Source organism: Pristis pectinata, chromosome 18 (assembly GCF_009764475.1).
Source record: "Pristis pectinata isolate sPriPec2 chromosome 18, sPriPec2.1.pri, whole genome shotgun sequence".
In the NCBI taxonomy this organism is placed as follows: domain Eukaryota; kingdom Metazoa; phylum Chordata; class Chondrichthyes; order Rhinopristiformes; family Pristidae; genus Pristis; species Pristis pectinata.
The window spans coordinates 34,449,338-34,474,931 of NC_067422.1; the positions used below are offsets into that span (position 1 = coordinate 34,449,338).

General features: G+C 43.1%; 1 protein-coding gene across 1 annotated transcript in view; it reads right to left on the minus strand.

Annotated features, from left to right (window-relative positions):
• Positions 1 to 25,594, minus strand: part of LOC127580134 (voltage-dependent T-type calcium channel subunit alpha-1G-like) — a 278,942-nt gene that overhangs the window by 177,195 nt on the left and 76,153 nt on the right. Inside the window, 2 exon segments of the mRNA XM_052033345.1 lie at positions 16,771 to 17,141; positions 22,658 to 23,489. Coding sequence (XP_051889305.1) covers positions 16,771 to 17,141; positions 22,658 to 23,489 — 1,203 coding nt within the window.

Genomic DNA, 25,594 nt, shown 5'->3' on the forward strand with positions numbered 1-25,594 from the left:
GTGAGCAAATATAAAAAAAAACTTCAAACAGAAAGAGTTAATTAAGTGGCAAGAGGTGATAAAAAATTCTGTGTTAAATGTACTAGCTCAAGCCCAGAGGATGGAGTTCACCCTTACTTGGTGTACTAAACCATGCATTACTGGGTTTAGGGTTAGTGCTCGTTCAAGAGACTTCACTGGAGAAGCGGGAGAATTTAACTTTAAACTATCATAGAGCAGTTTTTACCCTGATGGCTCTGTTAAATTGGGCGCTGCTCCTAATCACAGCTGCTGTGTCTTTGCCACTTGGATGTCAGGGAAGTGGACCACACTCTTAAGGGACTCTCCTCAATGTAGCTGCAGGACAAGACTCCCTTAGAGGTGAGGGAAATCATGAGGGAGGAGGAGGAAGTCTTTGTGTGTGTCCAGCTGTACCCTGAACTCCCACCGTCATCCTCACAGACCGAGTCCTGTGCCATAAGGCAGAGTCTCATTGCTGAGGCAGAGATCTCATCTGTGCTGTGCATGATTTAGAAAGTTCAGTAAGCACTTTGAGACCCAGCAATGGCGTAACAAACATGCAGATGACTGAAAACCTAGATAGACACATGCAGCCTTTAACAAACCAGTGTCCCAGTAGGCACTCTTTAATCTTTGGTTTTAATGGGAGTGAGAAACAAAGGCCACTGGGTGCACATTACTGCTCTTTTTGTCAGTGAGGCATTGATGATTGTTGAGCACACTGCTGACCGTATCACATGCACAAATGACACTGGAAAATTGTCAACTGTGAGAAGGCAGATAGCCCATGGAACTGCCTAGTGCAATTGGCAGGACTTCAACCAAAGAAGGATGCAATTGCATAAAAGCATGCACAATACAGCATCTGTACATGATTTGCACATGAAAAAAAGGCACCATTAACTCCAGTTTTTAGGCTTCAGTATCCAGTGAACAAGTGTCCTGCTGATGCAGAATTGTGCCATATGCACCAGGAACTTGATTTCATTCCCAGAGTCATGGAGTCACAGAGTTATACGACATCATAACAGATCTTTGAACCTGTTTCGTCAGAGGAACTAGTGGAGGTAGTTTTGAATGGCCTTCTTGCTTCTGGAGGTGAAATTAAATGAGAAAGATGCACACATTTGATCATTATTCCAAGAGCCTATGTATAAAGATCTTGCATGCTGATGTAGGATCCTCCAGGTAAGTAGCTAGCCAATAATCACAAAGAGGAACAGCCACATTAGGGGAGTTTACAAAGAGAAGCTGGTTCATGAAAGCCTTTCGGAAAGGGTAGGATGAAATAGTGGAAAAGAATTTTGTGCTAAAAATGCACGAAGAAACTTAACATGACTAAGTTCATGCCGTCAGTGCAATGGGAGTCTTCACAACTCAGTAGCATCACCGCTGATCAACAGATCAGGTACAGAAGTGTGAAGGCGACAAGCTGTGATACAGATTGTAAAAGGCAGATTTGAAATTTATAGTTGTACCTGAATTAGTAACAGAAATGGAGAAGAAGATCCAGCCTCCGTGGTTGAGCTGATAAAGTGAATGTGGCGACTGGAGTGTGGAATGAGTTGGATCACACTGATGGTTTGCTTTAGGATTCCATAGAAGATCACCGGTTCACTGCAGTGCACTCAGCAGCATGCTCCAGATTTCTTCCTTTGCGCACCTCAGTGTGCAATTACTGAAAGCACTGGAGGGGGTCAAATGGGGCACATTTGATCTCTCCCTCTCCCCTGGACCCATCGAATTCAAGTGTGTGAGGTACATCCATACACCTGAATGAAGCATTTAAAATCAATGAGCTTGACCCGTCAAAAGCCATCTATGTAGTGCTGTGGGTGGGGCTTAAGGATGCAAAATCTAGAAACCTAGTTGCTATTCATGGAATGGCCACCAAACCCAGACTTCAAAGTCATTAGGAGCCAAGTGGCCACGATGATCTGACACGATTTAGGCCATAATATAGCCAATAATTTTGTATAATTCCTGTATGAGATGTGGTCATTGTTGGTAAGGTCAGTATTTATTGCACACCTCTTATTGTCCTTGAGAAGGTGGCGAGCTGCCTTCTTGAACTGTTGCAGTGGTATTGCCACAGTGCACGTGAGTAGGATTTAGTCCCAGCAATGATGAAAGAATGGCAATGTATTTCCAAGTTAGGATGGCTTGTGACGAGGAGGGCAACCTGAAGGGAGTGATGCTTCGATGGACCAGATGCCCTTGACTTCATGGAACTGCTGGTTCCAGATCTGGGAGATGCAATTGGAGTAGATTTGCTGAATGAATGCAGAGCATTTTACAGCTGGAACACACTACAGCCACTGTTCACTGAGGTACGGCAAGTGAAGGTTTAGGTTGGTGGATGGAGTTCTGGTCAAATGGGCTGTTTTGCCCTTAGAAGATGCAGAGCTTTGGCTGTTGTTGAGGCTGCACTCATCCAGGCAAGTGCAGGTTATTCCACACTTGACTTGTTCCTTGTAGGTGCAGATAAGCTTCTGGTCAATGGTAACTAATTAGGATTACAGAGCTCTGCAATGACACTTTCATTGCATGTCAAGGGCAGATAGTTAGACTTTCTCTTGTTGGGGATGGTCATTGTCTGACACTATGTGGCATAACGTTACCTGCAACTTATCAGCCCATTCCTGAGTGTTGTCTTAGTCTTTCTGCATGGACTGCTTCGTTGTGTGAGAAGCTGTGAATGCAACTGAACATTGTACAATCAGCAGTGCTCTCCTAACTTCATGATGGAAGGAAGGCCATCAATGAAGGAAATGAAGATGGTTGAGCCTTGGACATTGTCCCGAGAAACTTCTGCTGCGACGTCCCGAGCTGGGATGACTGACGTCCAACAACCATAAACATCACCTTTGTGCAACATTTTCCTTTTGATATTCATTGACTTCAGTTTAACTAGAGTTCCTTGATGCCACACTTGATCAACTGCTCCCTAGCTGTTAAAGGTAGTCACTCTCACCTCACTTTTAAAATGTATTGTTTTTGTCTATCTCAGGAGTTTTTTTTATTGAGTAATAACTTGATAGCACTGTCAATGGCCGCTTCCAACACCTTGCTGATGACTGAGAGTAGACTGACTGGGAAGTAATTAGCTGGATTGGATTTGTCCTGGCTAATTTTCCACATTGTTGGTTAGATGCCAGGATTGTAATTATACTGAAACTGAGAATGTATATAAGGTATAATGAAAGGTTAGGAGAGTAAAAGATTGTGAGCCCTGAAACGAGAACTAAAGGGTACATCACTATGGCTGTAATAGACTGCTTGAAATAGCTGTGCTTTGCTTTGCAGTGCCTTGCTTCAGAGATTTTGCTTGCTTCAGCTAGTTTTCTTCAGCCTTGAGATATGATTATACAGTACAATCATTTCTTGTCTCAGCAAGTCTGCACACTTGACTCTTGTTCCACTAAACTGACCCTGAGCCCACTATGAGAAACCTTATGTCCACAAAGATAACCGGTGGAACAAGATGGTCTGAAAAGATTAAGGAACTATAGCTTTAGTAACTTTTTTTAAGTAAATTCCTTTGTCTGTAATCAATCATAATGTAGAAAATAAATGCCATGCTGCCTGACTAATGCATGACCATTCCTTGTATGGTAATTGTTTGCACCTCTGAAAAAGTATAAGAATGTATGGAGATCAATGTATCTCAGAGACCACCTGGTCCGGGACGTAGGTGCCTGGCTTGGTGCTCTCTTCTCGGATCAAGTAATAAAGAGATTGAACGAGAACAGTGGTCTTTTGAGTCTTCTCTCCGACCGAGTTCGACGAAACAGCTTGGCTGTTTCTGGAGCGAAGGTCTTCTGTATTACAGTTGAGATGTTGTCTGTCCCAGAGTTTAAGCTGCACCCAATGCTCTGAAGCGTATTTATGTCTTGTTTGGGGAATTATTCATGTGGCGCATCTGGCTGAATAAAATTGCAAATACCACAGCCTGGTGTCTGCCGTCATTGAGGTGTCCCCTTCTTGAGTCCTCACTATACCAGCTTTGTTCCTCTGGCTGGTAATATAAGGGAATATTGCAGGCTCTGAGGTTACAGACTGCAGAGGAATATAATTCTACAACTGCTGGTGGCTCAGTGCCTCATGAATGCCCAGTTTTGTGCTGCCAAATCTGTTCTGATGGAATCTACCATACTTATCATGAGGGCAGTGCCACCTAACAGGTTGAAAAGTGTCCTTGGTTTGTGGGACATGGCCTTCACCAGAAAGGCAGGATGGTCACTCCTACCAATATTGTTAATGACTGATGTATCTGTAACAGGTACATTGGTGAAGATGAGGTTAAGTTGGTTTATCCCTCATATACATAGAACAGTACAACACAGGAACAGGCCATTCGGCCCATGATGTTGTGCCAAACTAATTAAATGAGTAATTAAATACCTAACAAAACGAATCCCTTCTGCCTACACAATGTCCATCTCTCCACTCTGCACATTCATGTGCCTATCTAACAGCCTCTTAAATGCCTTTATCATATTTGCCTCCACCACCACCCCTGGCAGCGCATTCCAGGCACCCACCACTTTCTGTAAAAAACTTGCCCCACACATCTCCTTTGAACTTACCCCCTCTCACTTAAATGCATGTTGTCTGGTATTAGACATTTCGACCCTGGGAAAAAGATACCGGCTGTCTGCTCTATCTATGCTTCTCATAATTTCATAAACTTCTATCAGGTCTCCCCTCAGTCTCTGCCGCTCCAAAGAAAACAACCCAAGTTCTTCCAACATCTCCTTATAGCACATGTCCTCCAATCCAGGCAGTATCCTGGTAAACCTCTTCTGCACCCTCTCCAAAGCCTCCACATCCTTCCTATAATGAGACAAACAGATTTGAATGCGATACTTCAGGTGCAGCCTGGATGTAGATTCACTCACCACCTGATGCAGACCCAGTGTGGCATTTATGTCCTTCAGGCATCATCCAGCTTGGTCAGTGCGATCTTGGCGATAGGCATTGACATCCCTTACGTAGAGTATATTCTGTTTCTTTGATTCCTTCAAAGATCCTTCCAAGTGTTGTTGTTCTTCTTCATTGGCAGTTCCTTGGGATGATGACTTGGTTCTATTCCAGTTTTGTGATCCACGTCTGAACCCATGTCTCTGGATTGTTAGTCAATGCCTCTGGGTCACTAAAGCCAGAGTCACTATACCACCACTGTTAATGGTACATGTGCGTGCATATAGTAGTGACTGGATCTTGGCAATAAAGAAATCACTAATTGCTCATAACCCACAATCATTTGAGATGACATATGTTGTTATTTGGTCATCCGAGTTCATCCCTCCAGAGAGCTACTACAGCCTCACTCCTCCTCACCCCCATCCCTATCCCATTTCCCACCACTGTAGGAACCAATTAGAAGAAATCTTGTCTTTTAATATTTTAAATCTATATTTCCATGTCCTTTTCTGATAAATTAATGTACAATTATTTTCCAGAGGTACCTATCATCTTATCTACTCCCCCACAAGAATACATTCCAGATCACATCGCAAAGCTGAAAAGAAAGGATTTAATTTATAAAGCACCTTTCATCATCTCAGGATGTTTCAAAATGCTTTGCAGTGAATTAAACACTTCTGAAGCCTGGTTACTGTTGTAATGTAAGAAGTGGGATTTACACACTACAAGTTCTCAAAGACGTGATATATATCAGATATCCTGATTGTTAATTGCTGGTTGAGTTTTTCCTAGGATACTGATTCTGGGAAACAACCTAATGGCTTAATCCTGGTTTTGTTCACCTGTGTTAGCAATGATCAGATGTAGCACAAAGGGTGCATTCTGACCAGACTGCGGCACAGTTTGACTTCTTCTGTATTCAACTTCATTTCTTTGGTTATATTCTTTATTGGAAGCTGCAGCACAGCATGTTCTCGATAAAAAGTTCCCAAAACTTATGGAAAGAAGAGATTCTTGTGGGAGCCCCTGTTTCCAGGTTTGTGGTTTGAAATGACAGACACATTTCAGAGGTTTCTTGATGTTGCTCCATTCTCCAAGTTAACAGCTCAGTTAACAACTGGGATTGATGCATTGTCACATTTCACTGATACAAGAAGCAGGGATGGACAAAGCTCAAAAGCAAATGATTTCTAGCGTACAATTATGTTGGAATCAGCAACCCAGTGCGTGAATTGGATCCCACATCAAAGCAGTGAAAAACTGTGCAGACCAAGAAACGTTGGGCTGTTGTTGGGCATGACACCTAATGCCAAACAATAAAGATCAGCAGCTGCCTGGGTTGAGCTGAGTTTTGAGATTCAAGATGACATTGACCTTGATCTTTATAACAGTGCAACCCAGGCACAGGCCATTGCTTCTGAATATGTTGTTCTTTGGTGAGCTGGAGCCTCTGATCACTCCTGCAGTGTAAGGTCTGTGCCTGGGAATCCTTCTTCCCCTCCTCCCAAACAGTTCCTGGGCATCTCTGCCCTGCCTCTGTGATCTGTCCTGCAACTGTCATTCTCACAGCAGAACCAACCAGGACCATCAAAGAAACACCATCAAAATCTCAGTGAGTAAATGCGGTGCATTTTGTAGATAGTATATACAATGGTTACAATACACTTTTGCAGGAAGGAATGAATGTTTAAGGTGGTAGGTAGGGTGCCGATCAAGAGAGCTGCTTTGTCCTGTGTGAAATCAAGCTTCTAGAATGTTTTGAACATTCCTCTGAGGAAATGAAGATTATTCCGCATTTTTCCTAATTTGTGCCTTGTAGATTGTGGAAGGAATCTTGGGTGCCAGGGAGAAAGCCTCTTGCCATAGGAAACACTGCCTGATCTGTTCTTGCAGCCACATCATTTGTGGTGGCTGGTCCAGTAGAGTGCCTGGCCAATGAGGATCCCTAGGATGCTTATGATGAGGGAGTTGGCAATGGTATTGCCGTTGAATGTCAAATTTAAGCAGTATTGAGACTCCAGCTGTACATAAAGGATCTGATGGGGTAGGGAGGGGGGGTTCTCTTGCAATGCTCCAGTGCTTGTTTGAGAGCTCTGGTAATGAAGCATTCTGGTAACTGGCTTTGACGGACTGCATAGGAAGCCATCTGATAGGATCCACCAGCTCTTTATACTCCAGGGCCTCAAGGACATTGTGTCGACAATTGCCGGATTAACACGTGGTCAAAGGTATTTTTCTGCACAAAAACCTTTCTACAATAGACAGATTATATGACATGGGCTCGTTGAAAGGAACGTTTCTCAGCAATTTGGCAACACCCTCTTTTTCAACACCTCACCATTTAATGACACTTGGCACTTGCATACCCAAGTTCTAAGCACTCCTTTAACTAGGTTTTGTATGTGCCCCCTAAGAGATCTTCACTGCGTCAGTCCATGGTTGATTATAAATTTGATTGTAGAAAACAAAGAGGCTGTACTTTGTTACCCAGTTCCTACCATGCAACTGATAGACTAGAGAAAAGTGATGGATTATGCTGCTCATCTCGAAGTGGTATAGATTTGCAACTCTGGCACAAGCTATTAGTCCGCAAGGATCTTGTACCTCCTGTTGTGTGACTCATAAACCACCTAATTACCACCTCTTTAGTTGGAGCTTTCTGGCTGCAGTTTCAATTACCTACGACAAAATACATTTGTACTGCAGTGTCTACGCACACATTTTCAGACTTGAACAAAAGGCTATAAATGCTTCTTTACCACTCATATTTCATTGAAGCCCTGCTCCCTTTGGAGTGATTTGTCCCCATTCCAGAATTTCTGGCTGCCACTTATAAACATTCATTAATGTATACAAGTGATATAATAGGACATCTGTGGGTACTTTTCAATCCATATTTCACTCAAGATTCTGTTTCTCTGTGTGTGACTTGACAAGATGAAACCAGGAAGTGTACTTCAAGCATTTACTTTCAAATCCATTTTCAGGGTAATTTCATAGTCTTGCACTTTCAGTAGGAAGGTGCATTTACAGGGATAGAGGCAGATGATTGAATGATCCCGTGATCAGACTGGATGAGGGTGGCACCCTGTTCGGAAGGTAGAAGTGGGGCTTGTTTTCCCTTGCCTGGATTCCAGCCATTCCCAGAAGTTCCTGTTGGGAAATTGCTTGGAGTTAAGTTCCAGTTTATTTCTGAGATGAGCGGTGAGCCAGCAATGCTCACCGCAGAGGGCAGAATCCTGGCTAATAGCTCTGTTGGGTGACTCTTGGACAAGTCCTGTGCTGGAGTCATTCAGCTTGGGCCCTGTCTTGGAGATGATGTTTCTTTGATGTTAGCTTCCTGCATTAGGAAAATTATATAGGAAATAGAGTATCCAGTACGGATATGTACAGGGAAGGTAATTTCCCTTTCAAATATATATTGGGAACTGTTGGCAGCTCTGCTCTCCCTCCTTCTCCTCAGCTCTATCCCCCCTTCTCCCATTCCTCCAATGCAGCAGCAGCTGTCAAATGTCGATTTTCACAGCTGTCTAATTGTCGGTGTTACAAATAACATAAAATTCAGGAGTAGGAATGGGCTACAGAGTCCCTCAAACCTGCTCCAACTTCAGGCCTGAGGTGGCCTCAACTTCTCTTTCCTCTCTGGTTCTATAACCTTTGATACATCTATTTTCTAAAAATCTATCTATCCCATCTACATCCAGGGAACTGACTGGTCTGGGACTAGGATTCCAAAAATAAAATACCCAAAGCTGTGTCAAGCCTCATCCAATACTTGGCCACCGAGTCCAGCTGCAGATCCATCGTCCCTAGCCTCGGGCATACACTTGTGGATATCGGTCTGTCATTGTTTCTGGGATAGAATACTGGTTGGTGCACGTTTGTCCCAGTATAACACAGTGGTGGACGCAGGTCTCTCCGTCTGTGTGATTGGGATGTGCTACTTGTGGGTAGGGGTCTATTGCTGTATAACACTGGAGTACAGGTGGGTAGAGGTTTGTCATGATATAACACAAGAGTATAGGTGGGGTAGAGGTCTGTCACTGTATAACACTGCAGTACTGGTGGGTAGAGTGTGTCACCGTACCTCAACAGAGTACTCAATGGCTAGAGGTGTGTCATGCTATAACAGTATTAACAGAGGTCTGGCAAAATGGAAAGGCGCTCTGGTGTGTGATGAATGCAGTTGTGCAGGGCAATGAGTGAAGCAGGCATGGGATCAATGACCAGAGTACTGAGGGAGTAGTCAATGGGTGGTGAGGGTTCAAGAGCACAGCAGCAAGGGGGCAAGAAGTGCAGTGAGGGGGCAGTGAGTGAAATGTGGGGATAGTGAGTGCAGTGAGGGGTCCAGGAGTGCAGTGAGGGGGCAGGGAGTGCAGTGAGGGGGCAGTGAGTGAAGGGTGGGGATAGTGAGTGCAGTGAGGGGTCCAGGAGTGCAGTGAGGGGGCCAGGAGTGCAGTGAGGGGGCAGGGAGCGCAGTGAGGGGGCAGGGAGTGCAGTGAGGGGGCAGGGAGTGAAGTGTGGGGATAGTGAGTGCAGTGAGGGGTCCAGGAGTGCAGTGAGGGGGCAGGGAGCGCAGTGAGGGGGCAGGGAGTGCAGTGAGGGGGCCAGGAGTGCAGTGAGGGGGCAGGGAGTGCCATAGTGAGGGGGAATTGAGACCAGCAGTGAGGGGGCAGGGAGTGCAGTGAGGGGGCAGGGAGTGCAGTGAGGGGATAGTGAGTGAAGTGAGGGGACCAGGCGTGTAGTGAGAGGGCAGGAAGTGCTGTATCCAGATGGCAGTGATTGGGCCAGTGTGTAGACACCGAATGGAGCTGCCAAGGGACAGCAAAGGAGAAGCAAGAACTATGACATTCGTGCCTTTAAACATGAATAAATATCAGCATCTGGTTATGTGTGGGTAGAGTACAACCTGTTTCTTGTTAGCAGCTCTAGGAAGTGGTTTGGATGTAAACCTGGTCCTCCCCGCCAGGAAGCTGTGCACCACAGTGTGAGAGCAATTCCAAACTGGTCACTCTTGTAAAGTAGGAAACCTGGCAGCCAATTTGCAAGGTTCCAAAGGCAGCTTGAAGAATGAAAAACACGATGATGCTGGAGGAACTCAGCAGGCCAGGCAGCATCAGTGGAGAAAAGCAGGCGGTCAATGTTTCGGGTCCGGACCCTTCTTCAGGACTGAAGATAGGAAAAGGTGGAAGCCCAATATATAGGAGGGAAAAGCAGAGCAGTGATAGGTGGACAAAAGAGGGGAGGTGGGGTGGGCACAGGGTGGTGATAGGTAGATGCAGGTAAGAGATGGTGATGGGCAGGTGCGGGGGAGGAGCGGAGAGCAGATCCACTGGGGGGGTGGGTCATAGGTAAGGCGAGGAAAGAAAAGGGGTTAAGAATGGGAAGAAGAGAAGAAGCGTGGTGTGGGGGGGGGGGGTTTGTGGGGAAGGGGGGTGGGGATTACCTAAAGTAGGAGAATTCAATGTTCATGCCATTAGGCTGCAAGCTTCCAAGATGGAAAATGAGGTGCTGTTCCTCCGAGGACTGACATATCTGTGATGGAGCGGGAGGGGGAGTTGAAGTGACTGGCAACGGGGAGATGCAGATCGCGGTTATGGACAGAGCGCAGGTGTTCTGCCAAACGGTCACCTAGTCTGTGTTTGGTCTCACCAATGTAGATGACAGCCCTCGGCCTCCTCCACTGCCGGGAGAATTCCAAGCGCAAACTGGAGGAACAGCTCCTCATTTTCCGTCTTGGAACCTTGCAGCCTAACGGCATGAATATTGAATTGAATTCTCCCACTTTAGGTAATCCCCACCCCCTCCTTCCCCACAAACCCCCACCTAACCCCCACTACGTCTCTTCTCTTCTTCCCTTTCCTAGCCCTTTTATCCCCTCTCTCTCCTTACCTTTGACCCATCCCCCAGTGGATCTGCTCTCCCCTCCTCCCCCACACCTGCCTATCACCATCTCTTACCTGCATCTACCTATCACCACCTTGTGTCCACCCCACGTCCTCTCTTTTGTCCACCTATCACTGCTCTGCTTTTCCCTCCTATTTATCGGGCTTCCCCTTTTCCTATCTTCAGTCCTGAAGAAGGGTCCTGACCCGAAATGTTGACCGCCTGCTTTTCTCCACGGATGCTGCCTGGCCTGCTGAGTTCCTCAAGCTGGATTCATCTAGATTCCAGCATCTGCAGTCCTATGTTTCTCCAAAGGCAGCTTTGTTAAAAATTATCCAGCATAGTGATCATTGGAAATTTTTGTCAGGTGGAGCCTACAGATCCTAGGGGATAAAAAGAAATGAACAGACACAAAAATGTTCAATTATGTTGAAGATTGTGAGACAAGTTGGTGGAATATATCTTCCCTTTTATTGTTGAGGTTTCAGCTGTTATTTTGTTAAACCATTTTCTTTTTTCCTGATTTAACTCCATTTGCTCCAAGTCCCTATGTCATGGAATGAAAACCTCACTGCACTTGGGCTATCTATTAAATTCACATAATTATTGATACATAACTGTAAGATTTACTTTCTTCTGGTCTCTTTCGCAAGGGCTAACAATATAAATGGCATGTCAACCAGAGTTCCAGGACGTCCTCATTAGAAGTGGGATCTTGCTGAGGTCTGGCATTCATCAAGAGTGACTTGCTCCTTTCCAAAGAGAGAAAAAGCCTTGGTGGGAATTACATCAAATCCACAGAGTGCCCCAGGAAGCATTTATATGCTGCATATAACATTCTCCTGATATGAAGTACAGTCCAATTTTAAAGCATCTTTGCTCCAGTGCAATTTTCTGTTACAATTGCTGGTCACTGTGTTCACTGTGGAGATGACAACACAGCCAAATCACATGGGATGCCTTGCATTTAATTAAAGAACTGTCTGCCTTGTATCAGTCAATACGAGACTCCCTCTCAGCTGCTGGTTCTGAGCTAAAGGACTCTGGAACAGTATTTGTCCTGGAGTTTCCTGCCACACCATTAATTTGCAGTTAGTTTGTGTGACTGGCTGGCTGCTAACCTGCAAAACAAATTGAAATAGTGTCTCCCAGCAGACTTTGGGGAACTGCTGGGAGGAATCCTTCATAGCGAGAAACAAGTTCTGCCTCAAAAAACTCCCTGACAACTGCCCTCGGCCACCCTCCTGACAAGGGCTATCAATGACACTGTATGATACATTTCCCGCATCCGGCCAACATAAAGGCAGGAATCAAGCTAGCTACAACACTTTACAAAGAACAGCAGATAGCCAATCATGTAATGATTACTGGGAACTCTTGGATGGATTCTTGTCCTCACAATCTACCTTGTTGTGATCTTGCACCTTATTGTCTACCTGCACTGCACTTCCTCTGTAGCTGTGACACTTTACTCTGTATTGTTATTGTTTTTACTTGTACGACCTCAATGCACTCTGCACTAACTCAATGTAACTGCTCTGTGTAATGAATTGACCTGTATGATTGGTATGCAAGACAAGTTTTTCACTGTACCTCGGTACAAGTGACAATAATAAACCAATACCAATACCAGCTATGTTCCAAGAAGCCCTATGGACCACATGGTGGCCTGGAGTGGGAGGTGGTTGCTGCTGATGGCAGGAGTAAAAGTGAAGACTTGCTTGACAGACTCCCCCAATGCAAGGCCCAGACCATGGGCTACAATAATGCTAGGTTCATTGTTCAGAGCTCCTCCATCCTCCTCCCACCACTGACATTGAGCCTAGTACTCAGAGCACTGCCTCATGCTCAACCCTTGCACTCCCTCCACTCCCCGACATCAGGCCAAGTTCACAGGGTCTCCTAAGCCCAGAGTGACCACAGTACAGCTCTTCTGTAGGAAAAGTCCAGTTTTGAAACCTAGGATGCTCTCCATCATGTGACACCAGCATTGTGCTAAATAGGGTAAACAAACACAATGTATTCAGTAGATCAAAACTGAGGTGCTGAGGGCCATCAGCAGCAAGACTGACTTCCACTACAATCCTTCACTTTACCATTACTGTCAGGCCAGGGGATCAATTCTGGTTCAGTGAGGAGTTCAGAAAGGCATGTCAGGAGTAGCACCTGAAGGACTACATGTGTGCTAAACAACAAAAGCAACATGTAATACACAGAGCTAAGCATCCACAAACAATGGTTCATATTAAAGCTCTCATAGTCTTGCTATGTTTAATTTAATTTAATTTAATTTTAATTCTTAATTTTATTTACAGCGTGGTAACAGGCCCTTCCAGCCCAACAAGTCTGCGCCGCCCATTTTAAACCCATATTAACATATCCATACGTCTTTGGAATGTGTGAGGAAACCGGAGCGCCCGGAGGAAACCTACGCAGACACGGGAGAACGTACAAACTCCTTACAGACAGCGACGGGAATCGAACCCCGATCGCTGGCGCTGTAATAGTTTAGTGATGAAACATCCTGGACAAACAGTTAACAGGAGGCTGAGGCTCCAAGTGCATGCCCATCCTCACTGCTGGAGAGGCCCTGCATCTAAGTGCTAATGACAAGGCTGAAGCATTTGCAGCCATGTTTAGGAATAACGAGGAGATGATCCATCCTCAGATTCTTCCTAAGATCCTCACCATCTGGGAAGATGGTCTTCAGCCAGTTCGATTCCATGTGATATTAACAAACAGTTGTGATCACAAGCCAGTATCCTAGGCCAAAACATCTTCATCAATGACCCTTCTTCCACCATAAGATTAGAAGTGGAGATATTCACTGATGATTGTGCAATTGTCAGTTCCATCCACAGCTCTTGAACCAGTTCAAGCCTGCATGCAGCGAGACCTAAGCAACATTCAGGTGTGGGCTGATAAGAGGCAGGTAATATTCATGTATCAAAAGTGCCATCTTGAAATAGAGGAAGTGTAACAAATACCCTTGAAGTTATCTTTAGCTGTGACACTTTACTCCGTACTGTTATTGTTTTTACCTGTACTACATCAATGCACTCTGTACTAACCCAATGTAACTGCACTGTGTAATGAATTGACCAGTACGATCGGTATGCAAGACAAGTTTTTCACTGTACCTCAGTACAAGTGACAGTAATAAACCAATACTGACAACAATGGCATTAGTTTCACTGAGTCCCTCATCATCAAGATCCTGGGAGTCATACTGACCAGAGACTCAAATGGACCAACCACATAAAGGCTGTGACTACAAGAATTAGTTAGAGGCTGGGTAGCTTAAGGTGAATGACTCACCACCTGTCATTCTGAAGCCTTTCCACCATGCACAAAACACAATCAGAAGTGTGATGGGATACTCTACACATGCTTGGATGACAGCAGCTCCAGCAACCCTCGAGACAAAGCTTAACTGGCATCCTATCAATCAACCTAAATGTTTATTCCCTCCACCAATGGGTGTACAGCAGCTACAGTGTGTACCATCTGCAAAAAGCACCGTAGTTAAGCAATCTCTGACAGCATTACCCAAACCCACAACTTCTACCACCAAGGACAAGGAGAGCAGACACATTGGAACACCCTCACCTGCAGGTTCCCCTTCTTGAATTGGAAATATATCACCATTCCTTCATCATTGTGGGTTCAAATCCTGGAATGTCTGGGCACTTCCTTGTGTAAGCATGTCATAAACACAGAGGACCTACAAGAACTACAATAAGTACCCAACTGCACTTGGTGACAGGGGTATTGATAAAATTCTGTTGCATGATAGACAAAATCAGTGAGCTTTGTGATAGAATTTAAGGAAGGGTCCAAGTGTTATCTTGAGGTTAAAGTATAGGTAATGATGCTACGGAAGGAAACTGATGCTATACCAAGGGTTCTAGTATTGTATAATGCTAAAAGACTTTGTGTATGATTAGGATAAAGGTATAGGGGAATGGTTTGTTCTAAGGGTGCCACGTAAATATGTTTCTGAGGGAGGGTGTAGGGGGTGGACTGAGGGAAGGAGCGGGCCTGTACTGAAGGAATGTGTGGGAATGTACTGAGCTCGGGTACATGGGTCACACCAAGGGTGAGTGTGGGACTGCATGGGAGGGTGCAGGGGCTGCACAGGAAGGGTGTGAGGGAGAGTACGTGGGGTACAATGAAGGACAGTACCATGCTCCAAGAAGTACATTGATAATATAAAATATCAGGCATTCATGAACTAGTTTTGTTGTAAGATAGTAAATCACAGTAATTTCAGGCTAAATTTTATCCAGATTTTTAATTACCTTACATAAATAATTCAATGTATAATAGGTTTTAATTTTTGATCAGTGGTTTATATTTCAGTTTCTACCTTAATTTTTGTGCCTTATCCAATTTTTTTTTCTGCAGTGTTTATAAGGTTAGATAAAAGTTGTGCTGATTCCTTGATGGATGGAACTGCTGTCTGTGAGCACTTCTGAAACAGTTGCTCAGCTAACTTGATGAGATCATGGCTGCTGGGCACCAGGGAACCCCTTTCAATTGATGCCAGTCAGCAACTGAAATTGTGGAAGGGAATTCAATGGCACTGACATCACTGGATCCTTGTGAGCCAGCAAGAAATTCTATCGTTTCACTGCCATCACAAAATCCAGGTCACTTTCATAAAATGGACAACAAAATCTAATCAGAGAAATTTATATCAAGGGGTTACTCCCTCAAGCTTGGTATCTGCAATTCAAAGTGTCATGCCAGATTTTACTTAAATACATTATATATTTAAAGGAAGCCAGGGATATTTGTTGACAAAACCTTTTTGATTAGGTTCAAAATGTCTGCTGAACAATTGTACTCCTGTTAATGTGGCACAGGTGTAGATACAGGGGATTCAGCCAAGCTCTTTCATCCATCATCGCTACTTCTGTGTGCGCACTAGATCCTCATATTCCCCTGGCTTACAAGCAATAGGTGAAGCAAAGCTGCTCATTATTCATGCCATTACAATTTAATATATAGAGTCCATTTATGGTAGTAAAATACCCCTAGATACTTCACATCAGGATTAACAGACAAAATTTGATACTGAGCTAAAGAAGACAGCTGACAAAATGCTTGGTCAAACTGGCAGGTTTAAAGTAGCTTCTTAAAGCAGGACAGAGAGTTGGAGCCACAGGATTTTAGGTAATAATTCCACAAAGTGTGAGTTCTGCAAAATTGGAGCCGAAAGCATTCCTGTTTGATTCCTGACTCAGGTGAAGTGTTCAAACACCATCCCCGGATACAGTGATTACTGACTTAGTCTAAATATTCAAAAAGGAAACCAGAGAGTTGAGCCCAAAAGGAAGTCAAGTGATTTCAGTGCCTGGAACTGATGTCAGCTCAATTATCTGTACGGTCTTCTTTCAAATATAAAGTCAACCTCCATTCTTTTATTCCTTTGTGTACTTCCTAATTTGTCATCAACTGCCACCAGAAATCACTGCATTTTGAAATGTAATTATGAAAAAAAAAGAATGTTACAATCCTAGAATATTCAGATAAAATTGGATATGGTTGCAGAAATTAAACACAGTATCACATGTGTCACCAATGATACACCCTCCCTGAATTCAATATTAGGTGCCTATAGGAAACAAAAATGGTTCTGCTTGGCCTGCATTCTGACTGATTCAACTTTATACCCTAAATTTCAAAATTTAAAGGTAGGAACCTAAAAAGAGCTTTTTTTATTTTTCATAGTTTGCTGAGAGTTGGACCTATTCCTGTCTTCTGCTTTATAGACAACAGCTTTGAGCTTCTTCTCCAGAGATTTTCTTGACACAGTATATGATAGCATTGTGCTCAATATATCATTGAATTTCCAGACTAAAGTGAAACTGCAAATGACTTTTAATATTTTAAATTCACTGGAAATATAAAAGCTTTAGAAGGCTGTAGGAGTACCTTATTCTGCTTTACCTGTTCATGGTATTCAATCCCCATGCTAAGTGTGTTGATGAGAATAGCAATCATAATTCCACGCCCAAAATATTTGCTGTCAACAATTTTGCGGCAGGTGTTGCAGACCATGTTCCAAGATGCCCAGCACTTCTTTGTTCTCGGTTGGTTGCGCTGAGGATCTCGCTGGTCATTGTAGTGAGCATCCTGGGTGAACTCATACACACCCTCACTCTCTGAATCCAACGTCTCATTATCCGTCACCTCGGATTCATTGCTCCTGATGCAGATGGGACAGCTTTGCGGATCACAGTTCAGAATGTCAGCCGTTCCACTGGGAGAGCTGTAGGGTAAGCAGTGACCAGACAACTTGCAGGAACCTTTACAAGGGCCTGTGGGTTGGGGAGTAAAGAAAATCACATTTGCTCTTTTAACTTCCAAAAAGGAACACAGAAAACAAAATGCAAAGATACTGCAAAATTAAATCTTAAAACACTAGAAACATTCAGAACAATTTAACTTTTTCAGTGAATGACATTTCATGGAATTAAAAGATGCTGAATCACGTTGTAATATTAAATCTCATTTCTTTCCACACACACACACACACACACACACACACACACACACACACACACACACACACACACACACACACACACACACACACACACACACACACACACACACGTTTGACTTGTTTTGTTTCTCCAGCTCTTTTTGATTTTAAATGGGATATCAATAAACACAGTTACGCAAAATTCCTTTTTGTAGGACAGACGGTATTTTGATCGAAGTATAATACACAAAGGGCTAACTGAAAGCATATAATAGATGTGTAATGTGCAAATCTTCCTCCTTTCACACTGAATAATTTGTTCTCAAAATGTACTCAACAAAGCAGCATAATTTATTGAGTTAATCACATGTAAAATATATACTTTTCTCATTTGCTCTTTTTATTGAGATAATTTGCTGATGGAATGATAGATTGTGGTATTTTCTAAATGAATCAACATAATCCCAAGATTGCTGTGCTAAGAACTATCTTTGCTTTAGGATATCTTAGACCTAATTTTAGTTCTTAGATAAGCGGTGGTGGGATTACTTAGATCCAGCTCAGATCATCTGTCAACACAAGAGACTGCAAGTTGCTGGAATCTGGAACAACAATCTGCCGGAGGAACTCAATGGATTGAGCAACCTCTGTGGGGGGGTGGGGGGGGAATAGTCCTGATGCAGGGGTTCGACCTAAAACATTGATAATTCCTTTCCCCTGACAGATGCTGCTCAACTCGCTGAGTCCCACCACTAGATCTTTTGTGTCTTCAGATCATCTATCTACAGGTAAGGAATATGAAGAGCTGCTGTAACTTGGTGTCAATTTCTGCTCAGCCATCATGAATTTATCTCATGGCTTCAAATCAATTGTTTCAAACCAAGCACGTATTCATATTGAAATCATAAATTTTAAAGATCTCCACAGTGCTCTTTCCTTTCTTTGTAGATTTCAAAGGTGCCATAATGATCAGTGCTTGTGTCATGGCTACTAATAGTCTATAACAATGACTTAGGTGAGGGGATGGAGGGAAGTGAATCTGGTAGAGTGAAATGAGACTATTTTTCCAGGGACTAAATAATAAAAACAAAACAAGAAGGCGAGGATATTCAAGTTTCTGTGTGCATGTGGCGGGGGCAAGTTGAGTGGAACAGTCCCTGAAGACTAACAAACTTGAAATGACAAATCTGGCAGTGAAACAAGTTTGGTGAAAATGCAAGCTGCAAGAGGTAGCAAAGAAGCAGCTAATAAGTGCAGGCAGCTTAAGTGAATGGGTAATAATGTGGCAGATGGAATACAGTCCCAGAGAAACATTATCTACTTTAGACGTAGAAAAGCAAAGTATTTTTAAATGGTGAGCTACTGGAAAATATTGGTACACAGAGAACTTCTGGAAATTCTCATATACAAATCACAGGAAAAAATAGCAGGTAATCAGGGAAGGAAACAGCATGTTAGTCTTTACTACAAGAATAAGTCTCTGTGATTATATTGGGTCTTGGTAATGTTACAATTTTGGTCTCCATATCCAAGGAAGGATATAATACAAAAAAGATTATTGGACTGATTCATGAGAGGAGAGGTCAAGTAGACCGGCCTACATTTCCTAGAATTTGATAGAATAAATTAAGAAAAAATAATAAATATCTGGATAAACTGTCTCTAAATGCAGCATATTGATGTGCTTATACACTTCTTTAACTCGCTTCCAGATAAACATTGGAATCATAGAATTGTACGGCTCAGAAACAGGCCCACCACACCGATTGTGATGCTTATCTACGCTGATCACATTTGCCTGCATTGGGCCCGTATCCCTCTATACATTTCCTACCCAAGTACCTGTCCAAATGCCTCTTAAATGCTGTAATTATATCAGCTTCTTCCACCTCCTCTGGCAGCGTAGCCTCCAGAAGCTAATGTCTCAGAGGACCATTACAATATCTGTGCCATTATGTCTGAAGCTAAAATTATCTCAGCACCTTAATCATAGGATTTTAAATATATTTTTGTAATTATGGGAAAAGAGATACATTGCTGGGAATAGATGAAATAGGAGTTGGAGGAGACTCATCTGGAACAGAAACAACAGAATAAATCAGTTGTGCGAAATGGCTTGTTTCCTTGCTATAAATACTATGCAAGAACACAGGGCAAGGTTTATGTGGGTGAAATTTTGACTAAATCCTTTGCTGTAAAAAATCCAGGAGACTGCATGGGTGTCTCTGATATCATTCGGTGCCTCATTTAATAATTGCAACCGGTGAACTGATAAGGTATTTCCAGGCCTCTTGACAAGTTAATTGAAAATTTGGGTACAAACCACCACGCATTTTTGTCCCTTGTTTCTGGTTCCATAAATAGTGTACTGATTAAGAATTGGAAAGAAAGCATAATATACAACATGAATACATCATTTTCAGCACCACAGCAGTAAAGTTGTCCCTCCTTCACTAATCTTCTTGTAACATGTCTACTGTCTTCACTCATTCTGATGTAAAGCGCACTTACCATTATTTTCAGACCATCATGATAGAAGGCCAAGGCAAGTGGTGAGTTCCCCTGCCATTCTACACAACATGAGCCTATCAATCATGCATTGTCTGTGTCCCCTACCGAGCAGATACCCCACCAAATTAAGTTACAGATTGTACAATCTCAAAGTTCAATCTATTACATCATGCAAGTCCTTTAACCCTGCTTAAATTGCCAGTCACTGCATAACTCAAGTATTACTCAACACAGTTTTAGTCATTACAAAATATTCAGTTGTGGACCCAAAATTAAGGCCAATGCGACTGCAGCAAATTCGTAACAGATACATGGCAGTTCCAAGCAACAACAATAAAAAAAACAGTGAAAGATAGGGTAGAAGATACAGGACCCTGAGGGCACGTACCACCAGACTTAAGGACAACTTCTACCCCACTGTGATAAGGCTATTGAACGGTTCCCTTATACGATGAGATGGACTCTGACCTCACGATCTACCTTGTTGTGACCTTGCACCTTATTGCACTGCACTTTCTCTGTAGCTGTGACACTTTACTCTGTACTGTTATTGTTTTTACCTCTACTACATCAATGCGCTCTGTACTACCTCAGTGCACTCTGTACTAACCCAGTGTAACTGCACTGTGTAACGAATTGACCTGTACGATCGGTATGCAAGACAAGTTTTTCACTGTACCTCGGTACAAGTGACAATAATAAACCAATACCAATACCAATACATGGTCAAGTTCTATAACTTAATTGGATAGCTCAACATTTCTATTTGCGTTAAGGAAATAGATTGTAATGATGCAAGCTGAAGAAGAGTAATAGTTCGCCAATCAACAATTTGATATATGGACATTTAATCAACATTAGATCTCCTCACACAATTTAGAATTTACATTGTCAGGAAATGTGAATGTGTTTACCTGATTCTCCAAATGGGAGAAGCGATCACAGGGAACATTTATTGCAAAAATGAGAGCCTGCAGAGTTTAACTTTTTGGTTGCTTGGAGGCAAATGGGACTACCTCAGTTTGGCAACTTGGTTGGCATGGATGAGTTGGGCTGAAGGGTCTGTTTCCATGCTGTATAGCTCTATGACTCCATGGCTATGACTCTTAAATATAGTGAACAAGAATTCAAACTTTATATCTCCTGAATTTCACAGGCCTTTGAGTATCATATCTTAGTATTGTACAATGTATGGGATCTATAGAACTGACTTCAACTGGAGAAGATTTCCAAAGCACAGCACAGTATTTAAGCTGTATATACAGTATATGCTATCACCGAATTGTCAGAATGATTGCCACATTGGATAGCGTGATTTAGATTATTTTCAAGGGACTAAATAAAAGGGATTTCAACAAAAACTCAAAATAAGGGGCAAGGATATTTAAGTTTTTGTTCAAATGGTGAAGGCAAGTGATCTTATCAGTGGAACAATCCTTAAGGAGCTACCAAGCTTGAAAGAGTAAGGAAGCTCACCAAAGCAAAAACAGCTGAAAATGATCAGCTCACTCAAGCACTCTGAAGGTGATGGCAAAATAAACTTCATCTCAGTAAAAAAGACAGAGAATGCTGTCAATACTCATCAAGTCAGCCAGCATCTGTAGAGAAAGTAATAGAATTAACTTTCCCCTCCTTCCCCTATTCGCCGCTCCTCCCTCTCTCTGCCCTCAATCTCCACTGCTCCCTGACATTCACTAAGCCCCCTCAAACCTTCCTTCCCGTTCCTTTGAAAGCAGAAATAACCTAATCCGAGCTGCCTATGTCCATTATTACAGGAATTTGCCCTTGGTTTTGACTCCCTCAATCCAAGGAACAATGAACATCCCAGTCTAAGCAGTAACAATGAGCTCCCCCGTCCAAACAGTGAGCTCCTTCACTCCAAGTAGTAACAGTGAATTCCCAACTCCATGCACATAATAAGCTCTCTCAGTCCCAAGCAGAAGCAGCTTAATCAAGTAAGCAGTGAAACGCTCCCCTAGCCTAACCTATAACAAAGAGATAAACCCAATTTAATAGTCTAAATACAAATAATGGTAACCCTCATAGCATAGTAACGATAAGCCCCAAATAGGGATGAGAGAGACTGGCTCGCATGCTCCACCCCCTTTACACCTGTAGTTGTCACCCATATTGTACCACCTGAGGGAAGCTGGAAAAATGTTGGAAAGACATCAAATCAATAGGTAATGGGCTTGACAGGACTTAAAACCCATCCTATTTTGCTTCTTTAGAAGATATCTAAATCTTCCTTTAGCACCCTAGAAAGTGACATGGTGTAACTCTGACCTTTTCCAGCTCATTTGGGTCAATTCTTTCACTAGCCAGAAGTGTTCATTCAGGAAGGGATTAGCCGATGGGCAGACTGGAGGATAAGAAAGTGCTTCTCCACAATTCCTAACTTCTTTGTTTTAATCTCCACAACTGGACAACACTAGTAGGGCTTTTCGTTGCTTTTTTCTCAATACTTTTCAGGATTGGAAATGGCTAAATTAAACCTGAGCTATTACCTCGGCTGCCTATTATCCAGGCCCAATATTCTGTTCTACAGAACTGAATATCAGGCAGGCTTTTAACAGGCAGTTGCTCCATTACCATTCAGTATCTACTCACACTCTAAGACATGGTAACTTACTCGCCTCACATTTCCCAATTCATCTGCCAATTCTGCCATAAAAGTAAGAGAGACAAGGCTGTTCAAAATAACTGCTGGTCCTTAAAAAATTGTCTGCTATCTATTCGATGCTTTTGACAAAGCTCGTTTTTAAAATAGCACCCTGCATATGTACATGACATTGTGATAATGGCAACAGAAGTTCCCTTTTGGATTGGGTCACTCACCAGCGCTCTGTGTTTCCAGGAGCCGATGCATCTTCCGGTATGGTCCAGCTGGGATGTTGAGATTTGCCTTTGTGCTGTCGGGATTCATGGTTGTATCTTTAAGTGTCTTCTCGCCTTTGGAGTTGAGATTGATCACCTGGTGTGGGGAGCTGGGGTGCACAGTTGGGTAGCTTTTGATATCCGAGTTCTTCTGGAGTCCATCCGGGGGTATCAGGCCTATGCTTTGCCTGAGGGAAGATTTGCATTGGATTGGCTCAATGTGGCAGTTGGCATGGTAGATGCTATGGACAGATTCAGTATTGCCAGCAGTAGCAGGGGTGGGGGATGGAGGAGGAGGGGGGGAATGCAGACTGGACAGAGGTGAGGGCAGCACAATTAGCCTGTTGCCGCCATTGTGTGCAGAGTTGGTTTCCACATCGCTGATCTCTGGGCTGGCCTGTGGTGCCCGCAGGGTCCCATTGCTCACATGGTAATGATGGTGGTGGTGGTGGTGGTGGATTAGATGATGGACCGAGGCTGCCCGCTTCCGTTTCCGCCGCTTGCGGGGCTGCGTGCGTGGCCCGCTCCTATTGGCGAACTGTACGCCCCTCCTGGCCACCACCACATAGCAAACACGAACAGCCTCGCGCTTGGCCTTCCGTAGCATGTGGCCAATATACTTCAAGAGCTCGTCGTAGCAACTCCCTGGTTCGGAAAAACTCGCCAACGTGCTTGCGTTGGACATGAAGCGAACTCGCTGCTCCTTCATCAGTTGGCTTTCACGCTGCTTGGTTTCAGAAAACTGAGTTGCTATGACAACTAGGCATAAGTTGATCATAAAAAATGACCCAACCTAAAAAGAAAAAAAACATGGGAAAGAAGTAGTTAAAAGGTGCACTCACATTCAACATTCCAGATTGCTAAATCTGAAGAAAAATTCTCTGACGCAGACAACTTGAAAATTGCAGAGCTGGAATCCAGTGGGATGTAGAAGGGTGAGGCTTGAAAGTTGTTGAGATAAATGCTTGGACTTGTTCAGAGTGAGAATACAGAAGAAAAAAAATGTAGGACACTTGATTGCCTTTACTCTTGTCAAGTATGGCATGCTTTTTCCCACCATTAGTACTTAAAATTGGAGTCCATCATAAAAGTTTAAAATAATAGGGATTTCTTCAGCATTAATTAAAAAAAAGCAAAATACTGCAGATTCATGAAGTATGATCTAAAGGGAGAAATAAAAGTCTTGGATCCATGATCAGAACAGCACTTATGTTTTTAAATTTTTTTTGTTAGAGGTGAAACAAGTTTTAAGATACAGGGCAGGGGGAGAGGGGAGGAGAGATGAAAGGGAAGTTCTATGATATGCTGAGGAAGAGGTGATTGAATGACAAAATAGATTGGGTGCAGGTCAATGGGACTGGCGGAATAAAGTTTCAGCACAGAATAGAAGGGCCGAATGGCCTGTTTTCTGTGCTGTAATGTTCTATGGTTAGTACAAAGTGAAACCGGGTGTTAGAGGCATTTACAAGGTCATCCTGGAGAAGATGCATATCAGAGAAACAGAATAGTTATCTGAATTTATCAGATGAAAAGAACAGTGAATACTGGAAATGTGAAATACAGACATAGAAAGCAATGGACCTAATGCAGGTAAATGGGATTAGTCTACCTAGGTATAGCAGGCTGCATAGTGATCCGATGGACCTGTTTCTGTGCTGTATGACTCTATGACCCCATGACAACTTCTGGAAAATCTGGTTGTCTGAAACTGCTGAGGTTAATTGAACCCACAAGGCTGTAATTTGCCCAATTGGAAGATGAGATGCTCATTTTTGAGCTTCGTTGGAATGGTTTAGGAGATCGGGATCAGAGAGGTCAGAGTGGGTGTGAACTGGAGAATTAAAGTGAGAGGCAACCAGAAGTTTGTGGTCACACTTTCGGACTGAATGGAAATGCTCCACAATCTGCTCACTCAATCTGCGTTAGGTTTCCCCAACGAAAGGGCAATCGCATCAGGAGCAGTGAATGCAGTATTCCAAAATGGAAATAGGACAAGTAAATTGCTACTTAACTTGGAGATATGGTCCTGCAAGGTTAATAACCCGAAACATTAATTCTGTTTCTCTTTACAGATGCTGTTTCTGACTTTCCGTTTTTATAGCTTCTGAACTGAGCTACAGAAACCTTTATTATTAAAAACAGGGTTGGTATGCTATCTATTCTAATACCGTCTTTCCAAGCTCAATGATGGACTCCCCTCAATCTCTCTCCAGCAAAATTGAAATACATTAGCTAACAGGTAGCATAATGTAAAAGATGTGTTACAGTGTTAACAGTCTGTACTCTTCGATGAGTAATCCATTGAATGCAAGAACATTGACAATTTTATACTTAGTTTAAAAAACATATGGCAATAAAAAGCTGATACTGTAAAGGTGACAGCAAAACAGTCCCATCAGCATTAAGGGAAAGAAATGTGTTGCTCCTGACTGATCTAAGTTGATATGTAACTCTAGTCCAACGCCAATACTTAATTCTGCCCTCTGAAAAAGCCCAGCATGCTGTTTAGTTGCATAACTCCATTAGCCACGACTGAGGTACTGGAAAACTGGAGGATGGCTAATGTCGTCCTATATTTAAGAAGGTCTTGCAAGGACAAGCCAGGGAACTACAGGCCAGTGCGCCTTACATCAGTAGTGGGAAAGTTACTGGAAGGGATTCCGAGGGACAGGACTTATTTGCATTTATAAAGGCAAGGACTGATTAGAGATAGTCAGCATGGCTTTGATAGCGGGAGATCACTGTCTCATAAATTTAATTGAGTTATTTGAAGATGTGACCAAAAGGATTAATGAGAGCAGAGGGGATGGACATTAACAAGGCCTTTGACAAGATCCTGACTGCTAGGCTGGTCCAGAAGGTTGGAATACATGAAACCTAGGGTGGGATTGGAAATCT